Below are 22,502 nucleotides of genomic sequence, written 5' to 3' on the forward strand. Positions count from 1 at the left end.
GGAAATCGACTGGACTAAATTTATCATTGTTATTTCAGATATTTTAAAGCATTTCATTAAGTTTGCAAGTAGAACCATTCAAAAGTCTTTTAAAAAGTGGTAAAATATGCTAAATTTATGAAAAGAATAGGATTTAGGCTCAGGTTAAAAGCTTAAGAACCAGCTTTTCTGATCTGTAAATTTAACACACTGAATATGAATTTTTTTTAATTTACTTTTTATTAAAAAAAATTTTTTTAACATCTTTATTGGAGTATAATTGCTTTACAATGGTGTGTTACTTTTTGCTTTATAACAAAGTGAATCAGTTATACATATACATATGTTCCCATATATCTTCCCTCTTCATCTCCCTCCCTCCCACCCTCCCTATCCCACCCCTCTAGGTGGTCACAAAGCCCCAAGCTGTTCTCCCTGTGCTATGTGGCTGCTACCCACTAGCTATCTATTTTACGCTTGGTAGTGTATATATGTCCATGCCACTCTCTCACTTTGTCCCAGCTTATGCTTCCCCCTCCCTGTATCCTCAAGTCCATTCTCTAGTAGGTATGCATCTTTATTCCTGTCTTGCCCCTAGGTACTTCATGACCTTTATTTTTTTTTTAGATTCCATTTATATGTGTTAGCCTATGATATTTGTTTTTCTCTTTCTGACTTACTTCACTCTGTATGACAGTCTCTATGTCCATCCACCTGACTACAAATAACTCAGTTTCGTTCCTTTTTATGGCTGAGTAATATTCCATTGTATATATGTGCCACATATTCCTTATCCATTCATCTGTTAGTGGACACTTAGGTTGCTTCCATGTCCTGGCTATTGTAAATAGAGCTGCAATGAACATTTTAGTACATGACTCTTTTTGAATTATGGTTTTCTCAGGGTATATGCCCAGTAGTGGGATTGCTGGGTCATATGGTAGTTCTATTTTTAGTTTTTTAAGGAACCTCCATACTGTTCTCCATAGTGGCTGTATCAATTTACATTCCCACCAACAGTGCAAGAGGGTTCCCTTTTCTCCACACCCTCTCCAACATTTATTGTTTGTAGATTTTTTGATGATGGCCATTCTGACTGGTGTGAGATGATATCTCATTGTAGTTTGGATTTGCATTTCTCTAATGATTAATGATGTTGAGCATTCTTTCATGTGTCGGTTGGCAATCTGTATATCTTCTTTGGAAAATGTCTATTTAGGTCTTCTGCCCATTTTTGGATTGGGTCGTTTGTTTTAATGATATTGAGCTACATGAGCTGCTTGTATATTTTGGAGACTAATCCTTTGTCAGTTGTTTCATTTGCAAATATTTTCTCCCATTCTGAGGGTTATCTTTTCCTCGTGTGTATGGTTTCCTTTGCTGTGCAAAAGCTTTTAAGTTTCATTAGGTCCCATTTGTTTATTTTTGTTTTTATTTCCATTTCTCTAGGAGGTGGGTCAAAAAGGATCTTGCTGTGATTTATGTCATAGAGTGTTCTGCCTATGTTTTCCTCTAAGAGTTTGATGGTGTCTGGCCTTACATTTAGGTCTTTAATCCATTTTGAGGTTTTTTTTGTGTATGGTGTTAGGAAGTGTTCTAATTTCATTCTTTCACATGTAACTGTCAAGTTTTCCCAGCACCACTTATTGAAGAGACTATCTTTTCTCCACTGTATATTCTTGCCTCCCTTATCAATGATAAGGTGACCATATGTGCATGGGTGTATCTCTGGGCTTTCTATCCTGTTCCATTGATCTATATTTCTGTTTCTGTGTCAGTACCATACTGTCTTGATTACTGTATCTTTGTAGCATAGTCTGAACTCAGGGAGCCTGATTCCTCCAGCTCCGTTTTTCTTTCTCAAGATTGCTTTGGCTATTTGGGGTCTTTTGTGCTTCCATACAAATAGTGAAATTTTTTGTTCTAGTTCTGTGAAAAATGCCAGCGGTAGTTTGATAGGGATTGCATTGAATCTGTAGATTGCTTTGGGAAGTAGAGTCATTTTCACAATGTTGATTCTTCCAATCCAGGAACATGGTATATCTCTCCATCTATTTGTATCATCTTTAATTTCTTTCATCAGTGTCTTATAATTTTTTGCATACAGGTCTTTCGTCTCCTTAGGTAGGTTTATTCCTAGATATTTTATTCTTTTTGTTGCAATGGTAAATGGGAGTGTTTCCTTAATTTATCTTTCAGATTTTTCATCATTAGTGTATAGGAATGCAAGAGATTTCTGTGCATTAATGTTGTATCCTGCTACATTACCAAATTCATTGATTAGCTCTAGTAGTTTTCTGGTAGCATCTTTAGGATTCTCTATGTATAGTATGATGTCATCTGCAAACAGTGACAGCTTTACTTCTTCTTTTCCGATTTGGATTCCTTTTCATTTTCTTCTCTAATTGCTGTGGCTAAAACTTCCAAAACTATGTTGAATAATAGTGGTGAGAGTGGGCAACCTTGTCTTGTTCCTGATCTTAGTGGAAATGTTTTCAGTTTTTCACCATTGAGGACGATGTTAGCTGTGGGTTTGTCATATATGGCCTTTATTATGTTGAGGAAAGTTCCCTCTATGCCTACTTTCTGTAGGGTTTTTATCATAAATGGGTGTTGAATTTTGACAAAAGCTTTCTCTCTGTTGAGATGATCATATGGTTTTTCTCCTTCAATTTGTTAATATGGTGTATCACGTTGATCGATTTGCATATATTGAAGAAGCCTTGCATTCCTGGGATAAACCCCACTTGATCATAGTGTATGATCCTTTTAATGTGCTGTTGGATGCTGTTTGCAAGTACTTTGTTGTGGATTTTTGCATCTATGTTCATCAGTGATATATTGGCCTGTAGTTTTCTTTCTTTGTGACATCTTTGTCTGGTTTTGGTACCAGAGTGATGGTGGCCTCACAGAATGAGTTTGGGAGTGTTTCTCCCTCTGCTATATTTTGGAAGAGTTTGAGAAGGATGGGTGTTAGCTCTTCTCTAAATGTTTGATAGAATTCGCCTGTGAAGCCATGTGGTCCTGGGCTTTTGTTTGTTGGAAGATTTTTAATCACAGTTTCAATTTCAGTGCTTGTGATTGGTCTGTTCATATTTTCTATTTCTTCCTGGTTCAGTCTCGGAATGTTGTGCATTTCTAAGAATTTGTCCATTTCTTCCAGGTTGTCCACTTTATTGGCATATAGTTGCTTGTACTAATCTCTCATGATCCTTTGTATTTCTGCAGTGTCAGTTGTTACTTCTCCTTTTTCATTTCTAATTCTATTGATTTGAGTCTTCTCCCTTTTTTTCTTGATAAGTCTGGCTAATGGTTTATCAACTTTGTCTATCTTCTCAAAGAACTGGCTTTTAGTTTTATTGATGTTTGCTATCATTTCCTTCATTTCTTTTTCATTTATTTCTGATCTGATCTTTATGATTTCTTTCCTTCTGCTACCTTTGGGCGTTTTTTGTTCTTCTTTCTCTAATTGCTTTAGGTGTAAGGTTAGGTTGTTTATTTGAGATGTTTCTTGTTTCTTAAGGTAGGGTTGTATTTCTATAAACTTCCCTCTTAGAACTGCTTTTGCTGCAACAGATAGGTTTTGGGTCGTCGTGTTTTTATTGTCATTTTTTTCTAGGTATTTTTTTATTTCCTCTTTGATTTCTTCAGTGATCTCTTGGTTATTAAGTAGTGTGTTGTTTAGCCTCCATGTGTTTGTATGTTTTACAGATTTTTTCCTGTAATTGATATCTACTCTCATGGCGTTGTGGTCGGAAAAGATACTTGATACGATTTCAATTTTCTTAAATTTACCAAGGCTTGATTTGTGACCCAAGATATGATCTATCCTGGAGAATGTTCCATGAGCACTTGAGAAGAATGTGTACTCTGTTGTTTTTAGATGGAATGTCCTATAAATAGCAATTAAGTCCATCTTGTTTAATGTATCATTCAAAGCTTGTTTTTCCTTATTTATTTTCATTTTGGATGATCTGTCCATTGGTGAAAGTGGGGTGTTAAAGTCCCCTACTATGACTGTGTTACTGTTGATTTCCCCTTTTATGGCTGTTAGTATTTGCCTTATGTATTGAGGTGCTCCTAAGTTCAGTGCGTAAATATTTACAATTGTTATATCTTCTTCTTGGATTTATCCCTTGATCATTATGTAATGTCCTTCTTTGTCTCTTGTAATAGTCTTTGTTCTAAAGTCTATTTTGTCTGATATGAGAATGCTACTCTATGTTTCTTTTGATTTCCATTTGCATGGAATATCTTTTTCCAGCCCCTCACTTTCAGTCTGTATGTGTCCCTAGGTCTGAAGTGGGTCTCTTGTAGACACCATATATACAGGTCTTGTTTTTGTATCCATTCAGCCCATCTATGTCTTTTGGTTGGAGCATTTAATCCATTTACATTTAAGGTAATTATAGATATGTATGTTCCTATTACCATTTTCTTAATTGTTTTGGGTTTATTATTATAGGTCTTTTCCTTCTCTTGTGTTTCCTGTCTAGAGAAGTTCCTTTAGCATTGTTGTAAAGCTGGTTTGGTGGTGCTGAATTCTCTTAGCTTTTGCCTGTCTGTAAAGCTTTTAATTTCTCCATCAAATCTGAATGAGATCCTTGCTTGGTAGAGTAATTTTTTTTTTAATCAGTCATCAATTTTATACACATCATTGTATACATGTCAAACCCAATCGCCCAATTCAGCACACCACCATCCCCACCCCACCGCGGTTTTCCCCCCTTGGTGTCCATACATTTGTTCTCTACATCTGTGTCTCAACTTCTCCCCTGCAAACCGGTTCATCTGTATCATTTTTCTAGGTTCCACATACATGCGTTAATATACGATATTTGTTTTTTGCTTTCTGACTTACTTCACTCTGTATGACATTCTCTAGATCCATCCACGTCTCAACAAATGACTCAATTTCGTTCCTTTTTATGGCTGAGTAATATTCCATTGTATATACGTACCACATCTTCTTTATCCATTCGTCTGTTGATGGGCATTTAGGTTGCTTCCATGACCTGGCTATTGTAAATAGTGCTGCAATGAATATTGGGGTGCATGTCTCTTTTTGAATTACGGTTTTCTCTGGGTATATGCCCAGTAGTGGGATTGCTGGATCATACGGTAATTCCATTTTTAGTTTTTTAAGGAACCTCCATATTGTTCTCCATAGTGGCTGTATCAATTTACATTCCCACCAACAGTGCAAGAGGGTTCCCTTTTCTCCACACCCTCTCCAGCATTTGTTGTTTGTAGATTTTCTGATGATGCCCAATCTAACTGGTGTGAGGTGATACCTCATTGAAGTTTTGATTTGCATTTCTCTAAAAATTAGTGATGTTGAGCGTCTTTTCATGTGCTTCTTGGCCATCTGTATGTCTTCTTTGGAGAAATGTCTATTTAGGTCTTCTGCCCATTTTTGGATTGGGTTGTTTGTTTCTTTAATATTGAGCTGAATGAGCTGTTTATATATTTTGGATATTAATCCTTTGTCCGTTGATTCATTTGGAAATATTTTCTCCCATTCTGAAGGGTGTCTTTTTGTCTTATTTATGGTTTCCTTTGCTGTGCAAAAGCGTTGAAGTTTCATTAGGTCCCATTTGTTTATTTTTGTTTTTATTTCCATTACTCTAGAAGGTTGATCAAAAAGGATCTTCCTGTGGTTTATGTCAAAGAGTGTTCTTCCTATGTTTTGCTCTAAGAGTTTTATAGTGTCTGGTCTTACACGTAGGTCTCGAATCCATTTTGAGTTTATTTTTGTGTATGGTGATAGGGGGTATTCTAATTTCATTCTTGTACATGTAGCTGTCCAGTTTTCCCAGCACCACTTATTGAAGAGACTGTCTTTTCTCCATTGTATATCTTTGCCTCCTTTGTCATAGATTAGTTGACCATAGGTGCGTGGGTTTATCTCTGGGCTTTCTATCTTGTTCCATTGATGTATGTTTCTGTTTTTGTGCCAGGACCATATTGTCTTGATTACTGTAGCTTTGTAGTATAGTCTGAGGTCAGGGAGTCTGATTCCTCCAGCTCCGTTTTTTTCCCTCAACACTGCTTTGGCTATTCAGGGTCTTTGGTGTCTCCATACAAATTTTAAGATGATTTGTTCTAGTTCCATAAAAAATGCCATTGGTAATTTGATAGGGATTGCATGGAATCTGTAGATTGCTTTGGGTAGTATAGTCATTTTCACAATATTGATTCTTCCAATCCAAGAACATGGTATATCTCTCCATCTGTTGGTATCATCTTTAATTTCTTTCATCAGTGTCTTATAGTTTTCTGCATACAGGTCTTTTGTTTCTGTAGGTGGGTTTATTCCTAGGTATTTTATTCTTTTTGTTGCAATGGTAAATGGGAGTGTTCCCATAATTTCTCTTTCAGATTTTTCATCATTAGTGTATAGGAATGCAAGAGATTTCTGTGCATTAATTTTGTATCCTGCAACTCTACCAAATTCATTGATTAGCTCTAGTAGTTTTCTGGTGGCATTTTTAGGATTCTCTATATATAGTATCATGTCATCTGCAAACAGTGACAGTTTTTCTTCTTCTTTTCCAATTTGTATTCATTTTATTTCTTTTTCTTCTCTGATTGCCATGGCTAGGACTTCCAAAACTATGTTGAATAATAGTGGTGAGAGTGGACATCCTTGTCTCGTTCCTGATCTTAGAGGAAATGCTTTCAGTTCTTCACCATTGAGAATGATGTTTGCTGTGGGTTTGTCGTATATGGCCTTTATTATGTTGAGGTAGGTTCCCTCTATGCCCACTTTCTGGAGAGTTTTTATCATAAATGGGTGTTGAATTTTGTCAAAAGCTTTTTCTGCATCTATTGAGATGATCATATGGTTTTTATTCTTCAATTTGTTAATATGGTGTATCACATTGATTGATTTGCGTATATTGAAGAATCCTTGCATCCCTGGGATAAATCCCACTTGATCGTGGTGTATGATATTTTTAATGTGTTGTCGGATTCTGTTTGCTAGTATTTTTTTTTTTTAATTTGCTTTTCCTTCTTTTTTTTTTTTTTTTTTTTAAGGATTTTCTTTTATTTATTTATTTATTTATTTATTTTTGGCTGTGTTGGGTCTTCGGTTCGTGCGAGGGCTTTCTCCAGTTGCGGCAAGCGGGGGCCACTCTTCATCGCGGTGCGGGGACCGCTCTTCATCGCGGTGCGCGGGCCTTTCTCTATCGCGGCCCCTCCCGTTGCGGGGCACAGGCTCCAGACGCGCAGGCTCAGCAATTGTGGCTCACGGGCCCAGCTGCTCCGTGGCATGTGGGATCTTCCCAGGCCAGGGCTCGAACCCGTGTCCCCTGCATTAGCAGGCAGATTCTCAACCACTGCGCCACCAGGGAAGCCCCTGTTTGCTAGTATTTTGTTGAGGAGTTTTGCATCTATATTCATCAGTGATATTAGTCTGTAATTTTCTTTTTTTTGTAGTATGTTTGTCTGGTTTTGGTATCAGGGCGATGGTGCCCTCATAGTATGAGTTTGGGAGTGTTCCTTCCTCTGCAATTTTTTGGAAGAGTTTGAGAAGGATGGGTGTTAGCTCTTCTCTAAATGTTTGATTGAATTCACCTGTGAAGCCATGTGGTCCTGGAGTTTTTTTTGTTGGAAGATTTTTAATCACAGTTTCAGTTTCATTACTTGTGATTGGTCTGTTCATATTTTCTGTTTCTTCCTCATTCAGTCTTGGAAGGTTATACCTTTCTAAGAATTTGTCCATTTCTTCCAGGTTGTCCATTTTATTGGCATAGAGTTGCTTGTAGTAGTCTCTTAGGATGCTTTGTATTTCTGCGGTGTCTGTTTTAACTTCTCCTTTTTCATTTCTAATTTTATTGATTTGAGTCCTCTCTTTTTCTTGGTGAGTCTGGCTAATGGTTTATCAATTTTGTTTATCTTCTCAAAGAACCAGCTTTTAGTTTTATTGATCTTTGCTATTGTTTTCTTTGTTTATATTTCATTTATTTCCGCTCTGATCTTTATGATTTCTTTCCTCTGCTAACTTTGGGTTTTCTTTGTTCTTCTTTCTCTAGTTCCTTTAGGTTTAAGGTTAGATTGTTTCCTTGAGATTTTTCTTGTTTCTTTAGGTAGGGTTGTACAGCTATAAACTTCCCTCTTAGAACTGCTTTTGCTGAATCCCATAGGTTTTGGATCATAGTGTTTTCATTGTCATTTGTCTCTAGGTATTTTTTGATTTCCTCTTTGATTTCTTCAGTGATCTCTTGGTTATTTAGTAACGTATTGTTTAGCCTCCATGTGTTTGTGCTTTTCACGTTTTTTTCCCTGTAATTCATTTCTAATCTCATAGCGTTGTGGTCAGAAAGATGCTTGATATTATTTCAATATTCTTAAATTTACTGAGGCTTGATTTGTGACCCAAGATGTGATCTATCCTGGAGAATGTTCCGTGCACACTTGAGAAGAACATGTAATCTGCTGTTTTTGGATGGAATGTCCTATAAATATCAATTAAATCTATCTGGTCTATTGTGTCATTTAAAGCTTCTGTTTCCTTATTTATTTTCATTTTGGATGATCTGTCCATTGGTGTCAGTGAGGTTTTAAAGTCCCCCACTACTATTGTGTTACTGTTGATTTCCTCTTTTATCGCTCTTGGCAGTTGCCTTATGTATTGAGGTGCTCCTATGTTGGGTGCATATATATTTATAATTGTTATATCTTCTTCTTGGATTGATCCCTTGATCACTATGTAGTGTCCTTTCTTGTCTCTTATAACATTCTTTATTTTAAAGTCTATTTTATCTGATATGAGTATAGCTACTCCCGCTTTCTTTTGATTTCCATTTGCATGGAATATCTTTTTCCATCCCCTCACTTTCAGTCTGTATGTGTCCCTAGGTCTGAAGTGGGTCTCTTGTAGACAGCATCTATATGGGTCTTGTTTTTGTATCCATTCAGCCAGCCTGTGTCTTTTGGTTGGAGCATTTAATCCATTCACGTTTAAGGTAATTATCGATATGTATGTTCCTATGACCATTTTCTTAATTGTTTTGGGTTTGTTTTTGTAGATCCTTTTCTTGTCCTGTGTTCCCACTTAGAGAAGTTCCTTTAGCATTTGTTGTAGAGCTGGTTTGGTGGTGCTGAATTCTCTTAGCTTTTGTCTGTAAAGCTGTTGATTTCTCCATCAAATCTAAATGAGATCCTTGCCGGGTAGAGTAATCTTGGTTGTAGGTCCTTCCCTTTCATCACTTTAAGTATATCATGCCACTCCCTTCTGGCTTGTAGAGTTTCTGCTGAGAAATCAGCTGTTAACCTTATGGGAGTTCCCTTGTATGTTATTTGTCATTTTTCCCTTTCTGCTTTCTATAATTTTTCTTTGTCTAATTTTTGCCAATTCGATCACTATGTGTCTTGGCGTGTTTCTCCTTGAGTTTATACTGTATGTGACTCTCTGTGCTTCCTGGACTTGGGTGGCTATTTCCTTTCCCATGTTAGGGAAGTTTTCGACTATAATCTCTTCAAATATTTTTCAGTCCTTTCTCTCTCTCTTCTCTTTCTGGGACCCGTATAATGCGAATATTGTTGCATTTAATGTTGTCCCAGAGGTGTCTTAGGCTGTCTTCATTTCTTTTCATTCTTTTTTCTTTAGTCTGTTCCGCAGCAGTGAATTCCACCATTCTGTCTTCCAGGTCACTTATCCGTTCTTCTGCCTCAGTTATTCTGCTATTGATTCCTTCTAGTGTAGTTTTCAGTTCAGTTATTGTATTGTTCATCTCTGTTTGTTTTTTAATTCTTCTATGTCTTTATTAAACATTTCTCGCATCTTCTCGATCTTTGCCTCCATTCTTATTCCGAGGTCCTGGATCATCTTCACTATCATTATTCTGAATTCTTTTTCTGGAAGGTTGCCTATCTCCACTTCATTTAGTTGTTTTTCTGGGGTTTTATCCTGTTCCTTCATCTGGTATATAGCCCTCTGCGTTTTCATCTTGTCTTTCTGTGAATGTGATTTTTGTTCCACAGGCTGCAGGATTGTAGTTTTTCTTGCTTTTCCTGTCTGCCCTCTGGTGGTTGAGGCTATCTAAGAGGCTTGATGGGAGTCTCTGGTGGTGGGTAGAGCTGACTGTTGCTGTGGTGGTCAGAGCTCAGTAAAACTTTAATCCACTTGACTGTTGATGGGTGGAGCTGGGTTCCCTCCCTGTTGGTTGTTTTGCCTAAGGCAACCCAACACTGGAGCCTACCCGGGCTCTTTGGTGGGGCTAATGACAGACTTTGGGAGGGCTCACACTAAGGAGTACTTCCCAGAACTTCTGCTGCCAGTGTCCTTGTCCCCATGGTGAAACAGAGCCACCCCCCACCTCTGCAGGAGACCTTCCAACACTAGCAGGTAGGTCTGGTTCAGTCTCCTATGGGGTCACTGCTCCTTCCCCTGGGTCCCGATGCACACACTATTTTGTGTGCGCCCTCCAAGAGTGGGGTCTCTGTTTCCCCCAGTCCTGTCGAAGTCCTGCAATCAATTCCCACTAGGCTTCAAAGTCTGATTCTCTATGAATTCCTCCTCCCGTTGCTGGACCCCCAGGTTGGGAAGCCTGACGTGGGGCTGACAACCTTCACTCCAATGGGTGGACTTCTGTGGTATAAGTGTTCTCCAGTCTGTGAGTCACCCACCCACCATTTATGGGATTTGATTTTACTGTGATTGCGCCCCTCCTACCGTCTCACTGTGGCTTCTCCTTTGTCTTTGGATGTGGAGTGTCTTTTTTCGTGAGTTCCAGTGTCTTCCTGTCGATGATTGTCCAGCAGCTAGTTGTGATTCTGGTGTTCTCACAAGAGGGAGTGAGAGCACGTCCTTCTACTCCGCCATCTTGGTTCCTCTGGTAGAGTAATCTTGGTTGTAGGTTTTTCTCCTTCATCACTTTAAATATGTCCTGCCACTCCCTTCTGGCTTGCAGAGTTTCTGCTGAAAGATCAGCTGTTAACCTTATGGGGATTCCCTTATGTGTTATTTGTTGTTTTTCTCTTGCTGCTTTTAATATATGTTCTTTGTATTTAATTTTTAATCATTTGATTAATATGTGTCTTGGCGTGTTTCTCCTTGGATTTATCCTGTATGGGACTCTCTGTGCTTCCTGGACTTGATTAACTATTTCCTTTCCCATATTAGGGAAGTTTTCAACTATAATCTCTTCAAATATTTTCTCAGTCCCTTTCTTTTTCTCTTCTTCTTCTGGGATCCCTATATTTCGAATGTTGGTGCGTTTAATGTTGTCCCAGAGGTCTCTGAGACTGTCCTCAATTCTTTTCATTCTTTTTTCTTTATTCTGCTCTGCAATAGTTACTTCCACTATTTTATCTTCCAGGTCACTTATCCATTCTTCTGCCTCAGTTATTCTGCTATTGATCCCTTCTAGAGAATTTTTAATTTCATTTATTGTGTTGTTCATCACTGTTTGTTTGCTCTTTAGTTCTTCTAAGTCCTTGTTAATCGTTTCTTGTATTTTCTCCTTTCTATTTCCGAGATTTTGGATCATCTTTACTATCAATCATTATTCTGAATTCTTTTTCAGGTAGACTGCCTATTTCCTCTTCATTTTTTAGGTCTGGTGCGTTTTTGCCTTGTTCCTTCATCTGCTGTGTGTTTCTCTGTCTTCTCATTTTGCTTAAACTACTGTGTTTGGGGTCTTCTTTTGGCAGGCTACAGGTTCGTAGTTCCTGTCGTTTTTGTTGTCTGTCACCAGTGGCTAATGTTGGTTCAGTGGGTTGTGTAGGCTTCCTGGTAGAGGGGACTAGTGCCTGTGTTCTGGTGGATGAGGCTGGGTCTTGTCTTTCTGGTGGGCAGGTCCACGTCTGGTGGTGTGTTTTGGGGTGTCTGTGGCCTTATGATTTTAGACAGCCTCTGTGCTAATGGATGGGGTTGTGTTCCTGTCTTGCTAGTTGTTTGGCATAGGGTGTCCAGCTCTGTAGCTTGCTGGTTTTTGAGTGGAGCTGGGTTTTGGTGTTGAGATGGAGATCTCTGGGAGATTTTTGCTGTTTGATATTTCGTGGAGCTGGGAGGTCTCTTGTGGACCAGTGTCCTGAACGTGGCTCTCCCACCTCAGTGGCACAGCCCTGACGCCTGGCTGGAGCACCAAGAGCCTGTCCTCCACACGGTTCAGAATAAAAGGTTGGAAAAAAAGAAAGAAAGAAGATAAAATGTAAAGTAAACTAAAATAAAATAAAGTTATTAAAATAGAAAATAAAAAATAATTATTAAGAAAAAAAATGTTTTAAGTAAACAAACAAAAAAAACCAGACAGACAGAACCCTAGGACAAATGGTAAAAGCAAAGCTATACAGATAAAATCACAGAAGCATACACATACACACTCAGAAAAAGAGAAAAAAGGGGAAAAAATATATATATATATATCGATCGTTGCTCCCAAAGTCCACCTCCTCAATTTGGGATGATTCATTGTCTATTCAGGTATTCCACAGATGCAGGTACATCAAGATGATTGTAGAGATTTAATCTGCTGCTCCTGAGGCTGCTGAGAGAGATTCCCCTTTCTCTTCTTTGTTTGCACAACTCCGGGGGTTCAGCTTTGGATTTGGACACTCCTCTGCGTGTAGGTCGCCTGAGGGCGTCTGTTCTTCTCTCAGACAGGACGGGGTTAAAGGAGCAGCTGATTCGGGGGCTCTGGCTCCCTCCGGCTGGGGAAGGGAAGGGTACGGATGCGGGGCGTGCCTGTGGCGGCAGAGGCCAGCATGACGTTGCAACAGCCTGAGGCGTGCTGTGCGTTCTCCCGGGGAAGTTGTCCCCGGATCACGGGAGCATGGCAGTGGCGGGCTGCACAGGCTTCCAGGAGGGGAGGTGTGGATAGTGACCTGTGCTCGCACACAGGCTTCTTGGTGGCTGCAGCAGCAGCCTTAGCATCTCATGCACGTCTCTGGGGTCCACACTGAGAGCCGGGCTCACGCCCGTCTCTGAAGCTCATTTAGACAGTGCTCTGAATCCCCTCTCCTCGCGCACCCCGAAACAGTTGTCTCTTGCCTCTTCGGCAGCTCCAGACTCTTTCCCGGACTCCCTTCCAGCTAGCTGTGGCACACTAGCCCCCTCAGGCTGTGTTCACGCTGCTAACCCCAGTCCTTTCCCTGGGATCTGACCTCCGAAGCTTGAGCCTCAGCTCCCAGCCCCCACCCGCCCCGGCGGGTGAGCAGACAAGCCTCTCGGGCTGGTGAGTGCTGGTCAGCACTGATCCTCTGTGCGGGAATCTCTCCGCCTTGCCCTCTGTACCCCTATTGCTGTGCTCTCTTCTGTGGCTCTGAAGCTTCCCTTCTGCCCACCCCCATCTCTGCCAGTGAAGGGGTTTCCTAGTGTGTGGAAACCTTTCCTCCTTCCCAGCTCCCTCCCACTGGTGCAGGTCCCGTCCCTATTCTTTTGTCTCAGTGTTTTCTTTTTTCTTTTGCCCTACCCAGGTACGTGGGGAGTTTCTTGCCTTTTGGGAGGTCTGAGGTCTTTGGCCAGCGTTCAGTAGGTGTTCTGTAGGAGTTGTTCCACATGTAGATGTACTTCTGATGTATTTGTGGGGAGGAAGGTGATCTCCACGTCTTACTCTTCTGCCATCTTGAAGCTCCTTCACACATTTCTGAATATGATTTTTTAAAACCAAAGAACATCTTTGAAGTCTCTTTTGGGCAAAAAGACTTCCTGGGACCTCTGGGGAGTGGGCTGGGCCAGGCTGAGCTAGGGAGATAGCAGGACTTAGGTTTCCAGCACAGCCTTCTTGTATAACTTGAGATTTTTTTAATGACATGTTGCATTTCTCTTTTAATCATGTACTTTCATCATTTTTAAAAACATTACTGGGCTTCCCTGGTGGCGCAGTGGTTGAGAATCTGCCTGCTAATGCAGGGGACACGGGTTCGAGCCCTGGTCTGGGAAGATCCCACATGCCGCGGAGCAGCTGGGCCCGTGAGCCACAACTACTGAGCCTGCGCGTCTGGAGCCTGTGCCCCGCAACGGGAGGGGCCGCGATAGTGAAAGGCCCGCGCACCGCGATGAAGAGCGGTCCCCGCACCGCGATGAAGAGTGGCCCCCACTTGCCGCAACTAGAGAAAGCCCTCGCACGAACCGAAGACCCAGCACAGCCAAAAATAAATAAATAAATAAAAATTAAAAAATGTCATTTAAAAAAAAAAAAAAAAAAAAAAAAAACATTACTTAAAATTTCCTTGCAACAAAATCATGTTGGCAGTGAGATCATGTGTAAGTAAGTAAACAACTTGCACAGTACCTGGTGGGGTCAGATAAATAACAGTTATTTAAGATTTCATCATTTCCCTGAAATGAGAAGGGGGTACTTTGCTAAAGAAGTTCTAGTTGCTCCTTTGCTGGACTTAAAATGCTTCAAGGGAAGAATAACATCAACGGTACCTGTACCAAGAGCATCATTTAAGAATCACAGAAAATGCTTCTTCCTATTGATCCAGTTATGGACTATTTTTGACTTAGTTTTACTGCAAGCCTAATGAGATTTAAGCTGGTCAAAAAGAGAGAAGAAATCAAAGGATGGAATGAGTTAATATCTGAATTTTATGTTGTCCAGGATTAAAAAAAAAAAAACAGGTTGGTTTTTTAATGAGATTTTCCTTTATATTCTTCTCCATAATTTCCCCTTTCTGTACCCAAGGCCATGGCAGATCCAAACAGAGCCTTTCTGAGCCTTATCAGAGACATGCCCTCTCTGGGAGTCATTGCCCCATGTCAGGTGACATGCCCCAGGTTTAGAATGCAGAGGCATCTTTATGCAATTAGCGGGAAGCACCTCTCCCTACTAGTGGATGCAGCTTGACACTGGCACACCTGGTCTCCAGGCTTGGTGCCCTGTGCAGGTCTCAATCCCAACAACTGTCTGCACCAGCCCTGGCTGAAACCCCACCCCCAATTTTTCTCAGAAAAAACATGTTTTTAAGTAAGTGCAGTTATGAAAAATACAATTTTAGATATAATCCACATAAAAGTGCACATCTGTTATCTGAGTGATACATAACTGGTAAACAGATATACATCTGCTCTCTTTCTTAAAATCACTGTGACAATTGCATACAGAGTAGATCACAGTATTGTTTTTAAAAATGAATTTATTAAATTGCTCATAATTATAAAAGAATATTAAAGTGCACAGAAATTTGCAAAATATTACAAACTTTACATCTTATGCCACAGTGTATGAAAAGCATCATGAATATTTCAGTTTTACTTAAGCTGCTCATACATTTTAACTTTTCAAACATCTTAAAATATAATATGGACACAAGAAAATGGTACAAGAAGTGTTTCAACACAGAGCATATTCTGACCCCCTATTGTGAATTAATGTTTTCTGAAATTCAAGATGCACGTGCAATTATAAGGAAAGGCTTTTGGTGATAAACAGTTTGCAAAATGGTCTTGTTTGTTTAGTTTTCAAACAAAAACGAAAGCTTTCCCTTCCTATTGACATAACTAAAGCATCTGAGGGATATTTAAAGAAAAATCTCCTGAGTATTTTGGTCTAATGCTTTGATTTGTTAAAATTCACAGGCATCACAAAAGGATACAAAGTAAAATTTCTCTAGTGGGTAACACCAGGCAGGTCTAGGGCCAGATTTCCCCTTCATAGGTCCACTGCCACACCCATCCATTTTTCCAAGGTGCCGCCTCTGCTCACATTTACAGATCTAGCCCACGAGTGCCTGCAGACACAGCCCCACATTTTCTTCACTACCCACTAGTCAGCACTAGACTTACATGAACACTGTCAGTGTCACAGGTTAACCTGGGTCCCCACTACAACCTGGCCGTTTGGGGAATATTGGCAGCGTCATACATCACATTCGCTGCCTTAAAAGGGTAGAGGTTTTTTTCCCTCCTGTCCACAGAAGCAAACTTTAAACTATGAAGACGATTTATGAAAGATGGTTTATGAAAACATAAATGAACAATTCAAGTTCTATTTTATATACAAGGAGATAAGGCAAAAACATTTCCTTTTCTATGATTCCATAAGCAGTGAGTAATTGCCATATCCAACACTAGGAGATACTCCTACACTTCAGAGAAGAGAAGAGGTAATTGAGAGGAAGTGGCACCACTTCCAGGAGCAGTGTCCCGGGTGAGCGGGGGAAGGGATGAGAACACTTCCCCACTCGGAAGAAATTCATTTCTTTCTCCCAGTGTGGCCGGACCTCACATGGCCTGTTGTGAGCACTCTCTGATCACACCATTAACATTATCCAGAAAGCTAGTGAGATGGTCCGGATCCACTGGGACAATTCAAAAGTCCAGAATACCGTTTTGATGAATCCTACAGAAATACTGTTTTTTTTGTTTTTAACATTCATGGCAGGCATTTAGAATTGTGACCTGGAGTGAAGCTACTCTATTATAACAAGTCTATAAATCTGCTCACCGAATAGTGTTTCCTTGTCCTTTGCTGCTGGGACTCAGAGTGTCTCGGCTCCTGTGGCACCTGGGCATTTAGCAGCATCCCAGTGGGTGGCGGCCCATCTAGCAAGAATCCAGTGCCAGACACCCTCTCCTGCACCCAGCCCTGCCTTGTCACCAGTCACAGGTGAGAGGTACGGGCCCTGTGTCTTTTCCAGAGCCTACAAGAGGGCCTGGCACCCGAAAAACAGTAAAGCACAGTAGAGAATGTGGAGCTGAATAAATCGAGGTCAAGATGTGCACGGTGGGGCAGAAGTTCAGCAGGAAGTTACCTCCATCTGACGGCAGAGTTTGTGACCAAACTAATTTGTTTTCTGACCCTTAATTGCCTGATTGGCTTGAGGGGAGGCTGGAAATTCAAATCAAATCCCGTCTCTTTTCTTTTTCTGGGAATAATCTAGGTATTCTCCTGTCTCTCCCTCTCCCTCCCTAAAAAATGCTCCCCAGGTGCAAACAAGTTACTGGGCTGGGAGTAAGAGAAGGGAGGATGCGCTGAGCTGCCTTCTCTGTGGCAGATGCTTTGGTAGGCTGATCACTTGGACGTGCAGAACCCCTCGCAGGAACATGGTTCGGTCACGCTGAGGGCACTTGCTGTTCTCTTGACACGCGCAGCACCAGCCTGTCACAATGGCTGTGAGACAATCACAAGGGTGCTTGTAATACTGTACTTCCTGGGATCTCATGGATAAAGGGCAACTGGTGGGAACCTGATGCGTTCATCTTTTCCAAACCATTATGTTGATAAATATGTATAATCACTTGATTTCATTTTTTTTCCAAGAAATGACATATCTTCAGAAGAGGTAAATTAATTATCCTGATCAATATGAGTCACAATTCTGTTTCAATCTGTAACTTTCCTTGCTTTTGCCATCTTATTCCCTTGAGATTTGCAAAGCAGTCAACATTGATTAGGCACAGAACATTCTAGGAATGCTCCTGGAAGATGAAAGGTGTCACTGTGAATTAGCACAAATATGCTCAGAACCTTGCTATCTTCATTGCAATCCATTAAGAGTATTTCTCTGAGATGGAAAGATAGGCCAAGATGAAGACTGAAAATTTCCTCTTATTACCTGAGATTTCTTTTTCTGTAGGAATGTGATAATGCACCTAAATATTGTGAAGTCTTGGGTCTATCTATCTGACACTTAAACTGCATTCAAACTGAATTCTGCATTAGATATTTTTAATCACACAACTGCTAGCATGTCTAGTCTTTAATGATGGTATTTGTAAGGGAAAGATAACTCTGGAACAGATCTGGCAAAAAGTGAAGAAATGAAACAGTGCCTAAAAATAAAAAAGATCACGTGCTTGAGAACAGAAGGAATGAAAATAATCAAATGGAGGAAAAAAATCCACTCTGCTTTGGCAGGGGTTGTTTTTAAGCACACAAAGACACCTCTTCTGTGTTACTAAAATTCCAATTTATCAAAAAAAGTAACATTTTTGGTTTTCCTGGTGATTAGTTTTATGCCCTTCTTGATCTCAATTTTACATTTTCCAGTTCCTACATCGCTAGCTGAAACTGAAAAATAATCTGCATGAAAATGGCGATAGTTAAGACTCATATTTGCCAAAGTGATTTAACTTATTCTCATTAGTGATTCATAATATATTTTGATAAAGCTAAATTCTTTAAAGTGTTTCTCAGAACATAAAGCTCTTAATCTGACTTTAGTCGTAAATTGTTATCTACTACTGCTATCATCCTCTCAGCTATGACTCCCATATTTTTGGTCATGTCTTTGAGGTGATTCTCATGAAGAAGCTTCTGGGTTAGGTATTTTTCTCTCCTGATCTTGCTCTTCGTGCTTTTCGATACGTCTGGAATTGTATACGAAATGAAAAATTTCACAGAATAGATGATATGCTAAGGGAGAGAAGAAAAATGTCAATCACAAAGAGATGTAGGGGAACACAGAGTTTCTTCCATTTATTTTTGCTAGTCATTATTAGCAGTATATCAGGACAAGGTGGTGGGCATTCATCATGTATACCCAATCTCTCCCACCACAGCATGGCTCTGACAAGGCGCTACATTTTGTTACTTTATAAATTTCAAGAATACTATTTGATATGTAGAACAGAATACATCTAATATCTAGAACACTCACCATGACACTGACGATGTTATGATATTTTTATGTGTGTTCCTTTCCTATCTTGTTCCCAGGCCTCTTTCCCAAAGGTAAACACTAACCTATCTGTGTTAGTATATGTATATAATTTTCTTTTATTTTTGAAGAGTTTAACAAGGTATGTATATATCCCCAAATAGTATCTTGTTTAGTTTTAAGCTTGCTTTAAGCTTGCTTAAAAGCTTGCTTTAAGCTTTATAAAAACAGTATGATACTGTCAGTATGGTAAAATCTTTTGAAAATTGCTTTTTTTCCATTCAAAATTAGTTTCTAAGATTCATCAACGTTATTGTGCATAACTGTAGTCCATTTTCACTTCTATATAATCCATTGTGCAAACACACTGTAATTTATTCGTTCCCCTATCAAAAGGAATTGGGTTTGTGTCTAGTTTTTGGATTAGAAACAATGATGTTGGGAACGTTCTTGCACTTGGATTCTGGAGAATACCTGTGAGTTTCTCAAAAGCGTGCACCTAGGGGTGGAACTGCTGAGACCCTCTGTTACATGAATGTTCAGTTTTACAAAATCATACCAACTATACCAGCTGACACTCCCACCAGCAGTGTGTGATGATTTCAGTTGCTCTACATCCTTGTTTGCACTTGTTACCATCACTTTTTTTTTTTTTAAACCAACATGGTGATTATGAAATGGACTTTCACTTTGGTCTTACTTTGCATTTCCCTGATGACTAATAAGCTTGAAAACCTTTTTATTTATTCACTGTTCAAAAATCCCTAACCTAGCAAGAAGATAGAGATAATATAGAATAAACATAATTAAAAACAAATAAATTACACATAGTGTTAAAAAGTGATAAGAGCTATGGGGGAAAAAAGTGGCATGAGCTAAGTAAAGCAGAGTAACAGTTATCATGAGTGTTATGGTGGGAGGTAAAATTTATATAGATTTTATATAGATCAGTCTGGACATGCCTCATTGAGCAAAGATTTTAAGGAGGTTTAGCCATGCAGACATCAGGAAGAAAGACATTCTAGGCAAAGGGAACAGCCAACACAGTCCATCTGGTAGAAGCCTGAAGGGTGCATTCCAGGAAGGCTGGAGTGAAGTGACATCAGGGAGGCAACAGAGCGTGGCTAGATTGTGTTTGGCCTGTATGTCATTATCAGGACTTCTTTGGCTTTTACTCAGAGTGAGATGTGAAGACAATAGGGAGTCCAGTTAGGAGACTGTTGCCCTAATTTGGGCAAGAAATGATGGTGGCTCTAACTTGGGTGGCAGCAGCAGAGCTGGTAAGAAGTGGTCAGATTTGTGATATATTTTCAAAGGAAAACTCAACAGGACTGGATGTGGAATAAGTGGGGGAGAGAAAACAAGGGGGACTCCAAGAATTCCGGCCCAAGCAACTGTTGAGATGGAACTGCCATAATTGAGAGGGGGTAAAACTGTGGACAGAACAGATTTAGTGCACAGTAGGGAGAAGAACATTGCAAGTGGACTTAAGAAAATATGGGAATTTAGGGCAGTAGATTTGAGGTATCTGTTAGATATCCAAGCAGAAAGGTCAAGTATGCAGTTGGATTGATGGGTTGAGTTCAGAAGAGAGGTTTTTCTGGGGCTATCCATTAGTAAGTCACTGACATATAGATAGCACTTAAAGTCTCCGGACTGCATGAGATCACCAACACTGTGGGTAGAGAGAAAAGACAACCAAGGAACGAGCCATGGATCATTAAGAAGAGAAGGAAGGGACGGGCAAAGAAGTTAAGACAGGACTGCATAGAGAGGTAGGAAGAAAGGCAAAATATGTGTTTCCCTGGGAGCCAAGTGAGGAGGAGTTTCAAGGAAGAGTGATCAGCTGTGTCAAATGTTTCTTGTAAATCAGGTAGTGTGACAGTGGAGAATATTTTGAGCTGAGAAAGATATTAGTGAGTTCAAGTGATAGAATTACATAGTAAAGAGGCAAAAGTTGATGTAGGAAGGAGGTTTTTTTTTTTTCCATCCATTTCTGAGGTAGGTAATATTTACAGATATGAAGATTTTCTATGTTACATCACCCTTGCACTTCTGGGATAAAGCCAATGTGATATGCTGTCATATTTTGAAAATAGATTGCTAGATCCAGTCTGCACATCTTAAAAAGATCTTTGCATCTATGCATTGAGTAAGACTGACATACTTTCCCCTTCCCTTTCTATTGTCTGATTTTAGGAACTAAAAGGGGTTGGAGAGTATTTCCTTTTCCTGATCTCTGGAGGAGTGTGTATAATATTGAAATGATCTGTTCTAGAAAGTTTGGTATCACTCTCCTAGAAAGCCATATGGCTTGGTGTTTTCAATGTGGACAGATTTTTCAATTACTCAAAGTATTGCTATAATTTGAGTTTACAGTTACCTTCTTTAGCATTTTAAAGATATTAGACTCTTCTCTTCTGGCTTTCACATTGATGTTAAAAAGTCTACTCTCAAGACGCAGACTGGCTGAACAGATACAAAAACAAGACCCATCTATATGCTGTCTACAAGAGACCCACTTCAGACCTAGGGACACATACAGACTGAAAGTGAGGTGATGGAAAAAGATATTCCATGCAAATGGAAATCAAAAGAAAGCTGGAGTAGCAATACTCATATCAGATAAAACAGACTTTAAATAAAGAATGTTACAAGAGACAAGGAAGGACACTATGTAATGATCAAGGGATCAATTAAAGACAAAGATATAATGATTATAAATATATATGCACCCAACAGAGGAGCACCTCAATACATAAGGCAAATGCTAACAGCTATAAAAGAGGAAATCTACAGTAAATAATGGTCGGGGACATTAACACCTTAATTGTACCAATGGACAGATCATCCAGACAGAAAATTAATAAGGAAACACAAGCTTTAAATGACACAATAGATCAGATAGATTTAATTGATATTTATAGGACATTCTATCCGAAAACAGCAGATTACACTTTCTTCTCAAATGCACACGGAACATTCTCCAGGATAGATCACATCTTGGGTCACAAATCAAGCCTCGGTAAATTTAAAAAAATTGAAATCATATCAAGCGTTTTTTCTGACCACAATTCTATGAGATTAGATATAAATTACAGGGAAAAAAACGTAAAAAACACAAACACATGTAAGCTAAACAATACACTACTAAATAACCAAAAGATCACTGAAGAAATCAAAGAGGAAATCAAAAAATACCTAGAGACAAATGACACCGAAAACACAACAATCCACAACGTATGAGATGCAGCAAAATGAGTTCTAAGAGGGAAATTTATAGCAATACAATCCTACCTCAAGAAACAAGAAAAATCTCAAATAAACAAACTAACCTTACACCTAAAGGAACTAGAGAAAGAAAAACAAAACCTAAAGTTAGTAGAAGGAAAGAAATTATAAAGAACAGAGCAGAAATAAATGAAATAGAAACAAAACAATGGCAAAGATCAATAAAACTAAAAGCTGGTTCTTTGAGAAGATAAACAAAAGTGATAAACCTTTAGCCAGACTCATCAAGAAAAAGAGGGAGAGGACTCAAATAAATAAAATTAGAAATGAAAAAGGAGAAGTTACAATGGACACCGGAGAAATACACAGCATCACAAGAGACTACTACAAGCAACTCTATGCCAATAAGATGGACAACCTGGAAGAAATGGACAAATTCTTAGAAAGGTATAACCTTCCAAGACTGAACCAGGAAGAAACAGAAAATATGAACAGACCAATCACAAGTAATGAAATTGAAACTGTGGTTAAAAATCTTCCAACAAACAAAAGTCCAGGACCAGATGGCTTCACAGGTGAATTCGATCAAACATTTAGAGAAGAGCTAACACCCATCCTTCTCAAACTCTTCCAAAAAATTGCAGAGGAAGGAACACTCCCAAACTCACTCTATGAGGCCACCATCACCCTGATATCAAAACCAGACAGAGATACTACAAAAAAAGAAAATTACAGAC

At 39.4% G+C, this 22,502-nt stretch overlaps 1 protein-coding gene across 2 annotated transcripts in view; it reads right to left on the reverse strand.

Annotated features, from left to right (window-relative positions):
* Positions 1–15,051: 15,051 nt before the first annotated feature.
* Positions 15,052–22,502, reverse strand: part of ANO6 (anoctamin 6) — a 209,948-nt gene continuing 202,497 nt past the window's right edge. For both annotated transcript variants that reach the window (XM_057556242.1, XM_057556243.1), the window contains one exon: positions 15,052–18,290. In XM_057556242.1, the coding sequence (XP_057412225.1) occupies positions 18,084–18,290 (207 nt within the window). In that variant the 3' untranslated portion in view covers positions 15,052–18,083. The remainder of the gene's footprint in view (positions 18,291–22,502) is intronic.

Source organism: Balaenoptera acutorostrata, chromosome 11 (assembly GCF_949987535.1).
Source record: "Balaenoptera acutorostrata chromosome 11, mBalAcu1.1, whole genome shotgun sequence".
Taxonomy (NCBI): Eukaryota; Metazoa; Chordata; class Mammalia; order Artiodactyla; family Balaenopteridae; genus Balaenoptera; species Balaenoptera acutorostrata.